This window comes from Erinaceus europaeus, chromosome 22 (genome assembly GCF_950295315.1).
Source record: "Erinaceus europaeus chromosome 22, mEriEur2.1, whole genome shotgun sequence".
In the NCBI taxonomy this organism is placed as follows: domain Eukaryota; kingdom Metazoa; phylum Chordata; class Mammalia; order Eulipotyphla; family Erinaceidae; genus Erinaceus; species Erinaceus europaeus.
The window spans coordinates 5,662,360-5,672,604 of NC_080183.1; the positions used below are offsets into that span (position 1 = coordinate 5,662,360).

General features: G+C 46.1%; 1 protein-coding gene across 18 annotated transcripts in view; it reads left to right on the plus strand.

Moving 5' to 3' along the window:
• MARK3 (microtubule affinity regulating kinase 3) overlaps nt 1-8,987 on the plus strand; it is an 82,552-nt gene extending 73,565 nt beyond the window's left edge. For 8 of the 18 annotated variants that reach the window (XM_060181111.1, XM_060181116.1, XM_060181114.1 and 5 more), the window contains 3 exons: nt 2,788-2,814; nt 4,656-4,700; nt 8,445-8,987. In XM_060181111.1, coding sequence (XP_060037094.1) covers nt 2,788-2,814; nt 4,656-4,700; nt 8,445-8,790 — 418 coding nt within the window. In that variant the 3' untranslated portion in view covers nt 8,791-8,987. The other 10 variants (XM_060181113.1, XM_060181119.1, XM_060181127.1 and 7 more) reach the window with 5 other exon arrangements.
• The last annotated feature ends 1,258 nt before the right edge of the window (nt 8,988-10,245 follow it).

The window sequence follows — 10,245 nt, forward strand, 5'->3', positions numbered from 1 at the left end:
GGGGGCACACTTGCATCACTCCTCCACCACTAATGAAGCCTCCTTCCCCTACAGGGTTGAGATGAGGATTTGAACCCAGATCCTCGAGCATGGTGATGTGTGAACTCTACTGGGTGTGCCACTGCCAAGCCCTAAAATAGTCTACCACTAGGTTTATTGCTAAGGCCTGGTGCCTACACAGCGAGTCCACCACTCCTGCTAACCTTTTGTTGAGGGGAAGGGTAGAGACATAGTTGAGAACAGGAAAGGAAAGGGCACTGCTCCACCACTTATGATGCTTCCAGTCATAGGTGGGGCTGAGAACTTGAACTTGAGTCCTTGGCTTAGTATTATGTGCTCTCTACCAGGTGCACCACAACCCAACCCCACACTTTTATATAATCTAGTTTGGAGGTTGCAAAATCCTAGAGACATTGCCACAGACTAGAGGGAAAAGAAAACGTGCCCCTTTGTGCCCGAGCAGATAGCGAGGGCTGCTGCTTTGTGAGGACGGTCTCTGGCAGCCCGCGAGCCCTGCAGCTCAGGTCTGCCTGCAGTCAGGCCTCACTGTGGAGCCCTGACTGTGTTCGAAGCATCACAGTCTTGCATCGTAGGCACCCTGCTCTTCATCTTTGTTGACTTGACAGAACCTCGGGGGCAGCTCAGTGTAAGATGGTTTAGGACCTGCCTCTGCACGCCCTCAGCCCATTAGCTACTCCTGTGTTTCAGACTGTCTTCTATATTTAGCCTGTAAGCAAAATCCATTTTTCATTCTCAGTTCTTCCAGTCATTGTTATTTCATTTCAGGTTAATCATCTAAATTTGGATGGTTAGGACATTAACCCGTCCTCCCCCAGATGACCAGATTCAGAAGTCATTACACTGACCAGAGCTCAGAGGAGTCCTCCCTCTCTCTCATCTCAGCCACTGTGCTGAGGCTGCAGGTTCCAGGCCAGACAGAAAGCAGAATGATTTAAAGGACTTTGGTAGATTTGCGGCACCCATTGTGACCAGTGAGAGAGAAGTGTCTGGTGACCCTCAGAGTAATTCCTTCCTCCCTTTGTCACCCCATGACCACTCCTAGACCCTGGACCCCCGTTGCCTCTCAATATAGTGGCACCTGGCTAAGCTCTGCTGACAGGACAGTCAGCACTGTGTCCTCACACTTTGGTCTCTAAATAAATTAAATAAATTATTGACCTTGTTAAAATCCTTGAATTTGTTACCTTTGTACTCTTGGTCAGCCTGTCAAGTGCCATATTCTGGTTTCTAGTCCACTCTTAATCCATTCTCAGTTCCTGTGCAGAATGGCCTAGAGTGTTTCGAATGCTTGCTCAGACAATAGACTTGTGCTCAGTTAAGGACATGCCTGTACATTTACAAAGATAGGCAGGTTTTCCATGTGCGGATCGGCGTCCACCCACACACATTTTCCTCTCACACTTCTTTGATCTCCACCATCGACCACATGACCCCAAGTCAGGTGACCCCCTTGCAGCTGCTTCTCCCACCGCAAATAATTCATTTGGGTGACCAGGGTGGGAGAAAGTAAAAACGCTCCTCTGGTATTTTATTTGACCAAGAGGCCTGACTTTGCTCATGTGGGAAATTTAAAAACTAAAAGATGAAAGTTTGCTTTACATATCGCTAGAGTTTATTTATTTAAAAAAAAAAAAGTGTGAAGTTGCTGTGTACCCCTTTTGACCTATTTTTTACTAAGTGGTTGAGTTGCCTGCAGGAGTTAGTTTTGAAATGTGTCAGTGTCTGAAGCAATTCTAGAGTTGTCCGAAATTAGCAAAAACTCTCAGGAAGTCAGTGAATCCATCAGTCACTCAGGAAATAGATCTGAGTGCTGCCTATGTCTGCTAGTCTAGCCTGCACTTGCCAAGGAATGCTGCTCTCGCGGCTGTGCAAGTCCTAGCCATAACTTGGAATTCCTTGTCAGATTTTGTTAGGTACGACTTAAGCAACTTAGTAAGTTGTTGTAATAGTCACTGCGTTCTTATTAAAGCAGATGATTTCTGTCATACCACTGTGATAGGCCACTCACTTATCCAACTTGTCTAATCATCTTCCTGAATAAATGATGATTTTTCTGAATGATTAAATGTTCTATGAGGGCCAGGAAAAAAAAAAATCTACTTCCACAGTGTACTGCCTAGCTGTGTACATGACACAGGTTCAAGCCCAGCCCCACCAAGTTGAAGGAGGCCTTGGGGCTGTGACTTCTTTCCCTGTATTTTGCTCTTTCTGTCTGAAAAAGTCATCCTGGAACAGTGAAGCTTTGGAGATGACAATAACAGCAAATGGTATATAACGTGACATCTAATGGTTATGTGTAAGAAGGTTAATTTGTGGGGCCGGGTGGTAGCACACCTGGTTGCACCTACACGTTACCTGCACTCATGGACCAGCGGCTCAAGCCCTTGGTACCTACTTGCAGTGGAGAAGCTTCGTGAGTGGTGCAGCACGTTTGCAGGTATCTCTCTTGGTCTCCCCCTGCCTTCTCAGTTTCTATCTCTATCCAAAATAAAGAAATAAAGAAATAAATATATATATATATATATATATTTTTTTTTTTTTACAAAAAGTTAATTTGTGTCTGTAAGTATTCTAAAGAAAATTGGGTTTTTGTTATTTTTTTAAGTTTCTAATTAAAAGATCTGAAATACCTTTACTGAAAATATTTTACTTTTTTAAAAAAACTGATTTTACTGTTTTGGACAAAAGAGGAGCCCTATTCTGTTGTATCTTTATAGTTATTATTCAGTTTGTGAAAGTTAATTTTTTTGGCTTAATTTCTTTTAGAAACATGTCATTCAGGTTTATCAAAAGGTAGGATTTATATATACACATTTTTTAATCCTCACTCTCAAATGGCTCCTGCAATTAACACCAGGTTTGGCTTCCTAGCATTTTTCCCTCCTTAAAAACTAAACATTATGCTGAAAACTAAATACTTACTTCTCTGAAACGGAACTGTGGGAAGAAATGGATTAACCCCGTCAGGCATTGTTAAAAGGATCATGGCAGTCATGTAACGTGAAGCCTACGCATGCTCTGCATTTTCTGTCTTTGGTAGAATTATTTAGCATCCAAATAATTCTGTCTTCATACTAATAACACATAGCATGCTCCTGCTCCAAGAATGACATGTTCAGTAATACTAATGTAAAGTTAATGTTTAGCCTCAAGTGCAAAAAAGGTAAGTGCCAATTGTGCTAGTTGTACTTCCCATTGAATTAGCAAGACATTTAGATGACAGGGAACTTAGCAAATCTTTTTATTTTTCTTTCTTTTGCCTTTAGGATTATCACTGGAGCTCAGTGCCTGCACTACGAATCCACTGCTCCTGGTGGATACACACACACGCACATACACGCACACACACGCACACACACACTATTGGGTAGGACAGAGGGGGATTGAGAAGGGAGGAGGAGATAGGGAGAAAGAAAGACAGACACCTGCAGATCTACTTCACCTCCTGTGAAGCAAACCCCCTGCAGGTGGGGAGGTGGGGACTTGAACTAGGGGATCCTTCCATGGGTCCTTGTGTTTCGTACTATGTGCGCTTAACCCTGTGAACCCCTACCCAGCCCCCCTAATTTCTGATACTGGGAAAAAGTATAAAATTCAAACCCCTCTGATTATTTTTCTCCCCCTGGAAGTTTAGATATAGACTACTGTGTAATGGAAATAATATTTTTTGGAAAGTTGGTGTAAAGAGAGTACTCTTATTTTAAAGTCACTTTCTACCAACCACTGAAGAAAATTTTACTTCTTTTTACTTAAGGCACAGTAGTAAATATAATTCTTACTAGATGACTTGTTTTAATGGCGGCAAAGCAGGAGACAAAACTGTCTTTAAATACAAAGGTCCCAGGCAGAACACCTGTCTTTGAAGGCTCGTGTGACAGCTCCTCAGCTGGGACGGCCAGTCTACTGTGTGTAATGCTGAGACCAACAGATCACTGAAGGATTTTCTCACACGCATTTGTCAAATCCCAGTGTGTGTATTGGGGGGGGGGGGTGTCACTCCATGATTACTTTTTTTTTTGCCACCAGGGTTATTACTGGGGCTTGGTGCCTGCACTACAAATCCATTGCTCGTGAAGGCATTGTCTTCCATTTTTGTTACTATTGTTATTATTGCTGTTGTTGGATAGGACAGAGAAGTCGAGAGAGGTGGGGGAAAGAGACACCTACAGACCTGCTTCACTGCTTGTGAAGCGACACACACACCCCCAGGTGGGAAGCCGGAAGCTCGAACCTGGATCCTTACGCCAGCCTCTGTGCTTGGTGCCATGTGCGCTTAACCTGCGGTGCTACCTCCCGGCCCCCCATAATTACCTTTTATTGGTCCTCCCAGTTGCACATTTTTCACTTTCACATAATGTACAATTATAATGTACAATTCAACTGACTACCCGATTCCTTTTCCTTGGAAGTCCATAGTACTTTGGGAACTAGTTAGAAGTCCGAATAGCTGAAGACCAGGCCACTGGGCCTGGGGGCTGTGGGGGCAGCCGATAGTCAGAATTTGAAAAAGCTCAGCTGGTGCCAAAAAGCACTTTGGATTGTTCTGTGATGCATGTGTTTATACGTGGGTGTGGGCAGTGTATAAGACTTTCTTTTCTTTTTCCCACTTCTGCTTCTACATTGTATTCGTTGAGGCTTCCAACTGAATATGAGAGGAACGGGAGATATGAGGGCTCAAGGTGAGGGAAACACTTTTTATTTGAAATATTCTCTGAGTATTGCCCTCATCTCTGTGGCACTTTCTCAGATGTTCTGTATCATGTGTGCCTTACATATCCTATTCTCACTGTGGGATTGCATGACCAGTCACCTGCTGGTGCCCTCTCGGCCACATGAGGGCACTGGAGTGCTGAGGCCATAGCAGCCGAAAGCCTTCCTGGCCTGGACTTTGCTTGCCTGTCCAGGCTTAATGACCTGAAACGAAGTCCCAGCATTGGTGGGAGTCCTTGGTGTGCCAAGCTGCAGCGCAGTTCTGCCTTCAGGGGCTACAAGCAGAATAATGAATGGGATTTTCCTGTTTCAAATTAGGTGTGGCTTAGTGTTGGAGGAGTCACAGGTAGGCTCAGGGCTCTGCCTCCTTAATTTAAATCTTCTCCACCTATGCCCTTCTTTGCACCATAACCCCTAGGCTGTTTGAGGTCTTCATTAGTCCATCTCTTTTTTTTTTTAAGTCCATCTCTTGACTGACGACATCCACACAACAGGCTCTGTATAGCCCCGTGGCCCCAGATGTTTCTCACACAAGCACAGTCTTGACGGTAGAGTGTCGGGTGAGGCAATCTTGCCTTCCCATCTGGCCTCGGGCGGGCTGTCCTTGTTCCGTCCCCATCTGTCATGGGAAAGGAACAGCAGGGCTGCCTCCTGCTGTGAGGATCAGGTGCTGTAGGCTCAGCTGCTGGATTCCAGCTGGAGAGACTTCTCCCAGTGCCAGTCTGTGCACTTGATTGTACCCTAAACACGCTCACTGCTCCCCACACCTGCCTTTTCCTTGCTGATAATATCCTGCCCAGCACCTAGACATGTTCTTGTCCCACACCCAGTAGTGTTGAAATCTCATTGTGTGCCCTATTTATATGCCTGACCTCTGGAAAGCCATTTCCTTATTGGTGCCTTTTTCTTTCACTCTTGTTTAGTGGGCCTCAGTCCTCCTGTGACTCTCCAACACCGCCATGCTGTATCGTTTCTGTGCTATGCTTTCCCTTGAGGGGAAGTTAAAAATGATCTAACTCAGAATCTCATGCCTTTGGCCCACTTGCTAGGCCACATCATTCACTTTGTGGTGCATCGTCCATACTGTTTGCCTCCTGACTTACTGCTGATGCCCCATGCCAGCACTGCCCCTCCCCTCCAAGTAGAATTTTAAAAATAATATATAGGCTGAGAGACAGTGGAGAATGCCGTAGCACTGCTTCGCTGCTTGTCTAGCTTCTCCTGTGCGGTGCTCCCATGTCATAGCCAGGGGCTTGAACCTGAGGCCTTAGACTTGGTAAAGTATGCACTTTACCCATTGAACCATCTCCTAGCCCACTTCCTCCTAAATAGTTTTTTTAAAAAACAGGAAACTGGAATGTGATGAATTTTGGTGGGCATGAATCCAGTTGAATATTCTAACTGGTGAGAGAGGGAGAGCTTTGTATAGAATGAAGCCTGTGGCTCACCCTCAGCTATGGCAAATTTTGCTGTGGGATTAAATGCATCTTAACACAATGAGCTGCTTTTTTTTTTTTTTTTTAATAGGATAAAGAAATTCAGAGAGGAGATAGACACACCTGCAGGCTTGCTTCACCACTAGTGAAGTTTGCCCCCTGTAGAATCGGAGTCCTTGGGCATGGTAACGTGTGCTCAATCTGATGTACAACCTCCCAGTCCTATATATATATATATATATATATATATATAAATTTGTTCATGAGAAAGATCCATATATCATGGGGCCAGGTGGTGGCACACCTGGTTAAGCACTCATGTTACAGTGCATAAGAACAAAGATTCAAGCCCCTGGTCCCTGCCTGCAGGGGGAAAGCTTCATGAGTGGGGAAGCAATGCTGCAGGCGTCTGTCTCTCTCTTTTTCTATCTTCCCCCTCCCCTCTCAATTTCTCTCTGTCTCTAGCTAGTAAATAAATAGATATAAAAAAAAAGACATCATCACTCTGGTACATGTGCTGCTAGGGATTGAACTTGGGACCTCATGGCTGAGAATCCAGTGCTTTTATCCACTGCGCCACCTCCCGGACCATGAGCTGGGTATTTTTAATGCACAAGAATGTAAGGTACTCTTTGTCTTGGTGGAGGCCTCCAGATACATACAGGAGAATGTAAGTAACTGGTGGCAGCGCGGAAATGCCAAGGAGCAGTCAGATAACAGGTACTGCTCCTGAAATGCCAGCAGGACAGAACCACACCCGAGGACCCTGCCCAGAAACATGCCTCGGCTCCACCTTTAGACACTGGGGCTGCCGCTCGCACGCTGTGAACCACACAGTGTGCAGTCAGACTGATATTTGTGCTCAGCAGCAGACGTGCCTTCATGTTTGGTCTTTGTCATTTTGGGACTTAGCGGCTTCAAGCTGACTCAGACAAAATGAAGGGCCAGTGAGCCAGCACAATGATTCTGCACAAGACTTTGATTCCTCCAGGGGTCCTGGGGTCAATCCCAAGCAGCACCGTAAGCTTGGGCCGAGCACTGTTCTGGTTTAAAAAAGGAATTGAAAACAAAGAACAAGTCTGCTCAGTTATGCACCTGATGTTTGGGGCTGTTTACAGAGCAGAGTGGTTTGTACTTTTCCTTAAATATTTAATAAATGGGGGGGGGGGTCGGGCGGCAGCGCAACGGGTTAAGCGCACGTTGTGCAAAGCACAAGGACCCACTTAACGATTCCGGTTCGAGCCCCCGGCTCCCCACCTGCAGGGGAGTCGCTTCACAGGCGGTGAAGCAGGTCTGTAGGTGTCTGTCTTTTCTCTCCCCCTCTCTGTCTTCCCCTCTTCTCTCCATTTCTCTCTGTCCTGTAGCAACGACGACATCAATAACAATAACTGTACCGCAACAATAAAAAACAAGGACAACAAAAGGGAAAATAAATTTAAGAAATATTTAATAAATGAAAGAGGAGAGAACCAGAGCAACCACTCTGGCACATTCAGTGCTGAAGGTCAAACCCAGAACCTGATGTTGAGAGTCTGACGCTTTTATCACTGCACCACCTCCCAGGCACCGAGACAGTGGCGTTTAAAAAACAAGACTCATGTCCCTGGTTGTCTGCAGTAATAGCTCCTGTGGTGGTTACGGTGCTTATGGTAAAGGAGTATCAACCGGGTCAAGCAGAGCAAGAGGCTAGTCTGCAGTGGAGGGGGCAGCTCTTCTTTGGAGGGGTGGGGAGCTGAGGGCAAGAGGGCTATAGGGAAGAAGGGGAGCACACCAAGGTCAGCGCCACCTTCCATGGAAGCTCCCCAGTGCTAGCCATGGTACCTCCTCCACATGGTACTAGGACTTGAACCTGGGAGCACACACAGTCCAGTGTATACTTTATGTGCTGAGCTATCTCCCAACTCCACAGATTTTTTTTTGTATTTATTTGATTATGTAAGGGTGTTACATAAGATGAGGAGAGAAAGGAGTGCGAGCCCCCCTCAGGCCATGGTGCTCCCACTTGACGCTGAGACTCAAACCCAGAGCCTTTGCATGTTAAGGTGCACACCCAACCGGGTGAGCGATCTCCCAGCACCAGCCTGGTAGTTGATTGGCAGTTTTGGACCCGGGAGAGAAAAGAGTAAAGAATCCCACGGGCCGGTGTGCCCTGGTGCAGGGACCACGTGAAGGCCTGTCACCGTGCTAGATTGTGCTGTGCTAGACTTTCCACGGGTGTGGTGGAAAAGGCCAGTGTCCGTGTTCCCTTACGAATAAACCTGCCACTGTGCATTTCAGTCGCAATGTAGCTGCCGAGCAAAAGGATGAGAATAAGGAAGCCAAGCCTCGGTCTCTGCGCTTCACCTGGAGCATGAAAACCACAAGTTCCATGGACCCCGGTGACATGATGCGGGAAATCCGCAAAGTGCTGGACGCCAATAACTGCGACTACGAGCAGAGGGAGCGCTTCTTGCTCTTCTGCGTCCACGGCGACGGGCACGCAGAGAACCTCGTGCAGTGGGAGATGGAGGTTTGCAAGCTGCCAAGACTGTCTCTGAACGGAGTCCGGTTTAAGCGGATATCAGGGACATCCATAGCTTTCAAAAACATTGCTTCCAAGATTGCCAATGAGCTAAAGCTGTAACCAGTAATTATGGTGTAAATTAAGTAGCAATTAAAAGTGTTTTCCTGCACCCAGATGGAAATGTACAGATTAATACTTAGGCAGTAATGTCTGCATCTTCTAAATCATGATATTAAAACCGAAGGATGCGAGCACGCCTGGAAGCGGGCGCTAGCCTTTTTCTACGAATGCACTACATTAAAGACATGTGAGCTGTGTGCCCTCTGTCTTATTTCTATTGCCCTGAAAGTCAGCTTGTGGCACCCCCCCCCCCTTCCACCCCTGCCTCCCATCCGTGTGGTGTGAGTGACGTGTCAGTGGTGCAGACGGAAGCATCTCCTTACATGGGCAGACAGAGTTGTTGCAAGTACCTCTATGGGAGATCATTTGGTGCTAAAACATTCAAGATTGCCAAGGAGGAAAATACTGAGTTACTACTAAGAATTAACCTTAAGACTAGTTGATAATTAATACAGGTTTACAGTTCATGCCTGTGGTTTCGTGTTGTTTCGTGGCTTTTTTGTTGTTTTAGTGTAAAAGGTTTAAATTTTTAGATGTCAACATTGCTTGTGTGTGTTTTTCTAAGTAGATTCACAAGTTAATTAAAAATTCACTTTTTCTCAGTAAAATCTTGCATTGTCTAGTACTGTATTTAAAACTCAGATGAAGGCAGTGACTAAGAATACAAGTTCTCTCTCCTCTCCCGAGTTGAATTGGACATAGCTGAACAAAGCCTGGCGCCCCCTTACCCTGTAGAGAATCTCAGCACTGATTTCTGGCATCTTTCTTCCTCGAAGGAAGGCACTTGGGAGTGGCCAGCAGCACAGAAGCCCCAGCAGACACTGTTCAGAGAAACAGCAGGTCTTGACAGTGCTGGGTTTGTTCTCCGGAAAGCATGTAATTTTCCTCTTTATTTTTTGGTGGTTCAGCTCATGAGTCAGACCCTACGGCTTTCTTCCTGACACCTACATGATTATATTAGGGGGCTGACGAACTCCTCAGCCTGATGCTGAACACTCACAGGGACTGTGTCACGTGGATTGATGTGCTGTCTGGGGTTCTGGGTTTGCTAGTGGTTGGAATGTGATGTCGCTCCTCAGTCACAGATGCACCACAGCAGGGCACGTCAGTGAATAAGCTTACTTTCTCATAGGACAGTTGTCAAGGGGCGTTAGAAATAAGCGACATACTTAGGGGCCAGCAGGGTAGCTCCCAGACTCCATCCCAGCCGCCTCCACACTTAAAGGGAGCTTCTGTGCCATGGTATCTTTCTCTACCTCCCTGTGTTTCTATTTGAAAAAGTTACCCTGGAACTATGAAGCCCAACGACAACCAGAAAATTAAAGTATATAGCATAGACCAAACTGCTGCGAGAACCCCTCGCGTTTTTTGAGGTAAAGCACTTTAGGTGTGGGGCTCAGGCAGAGGCTGGGTGCTTGAGCCAGGGCTTGGTGCCAGATTTGGGACGAGCACTCT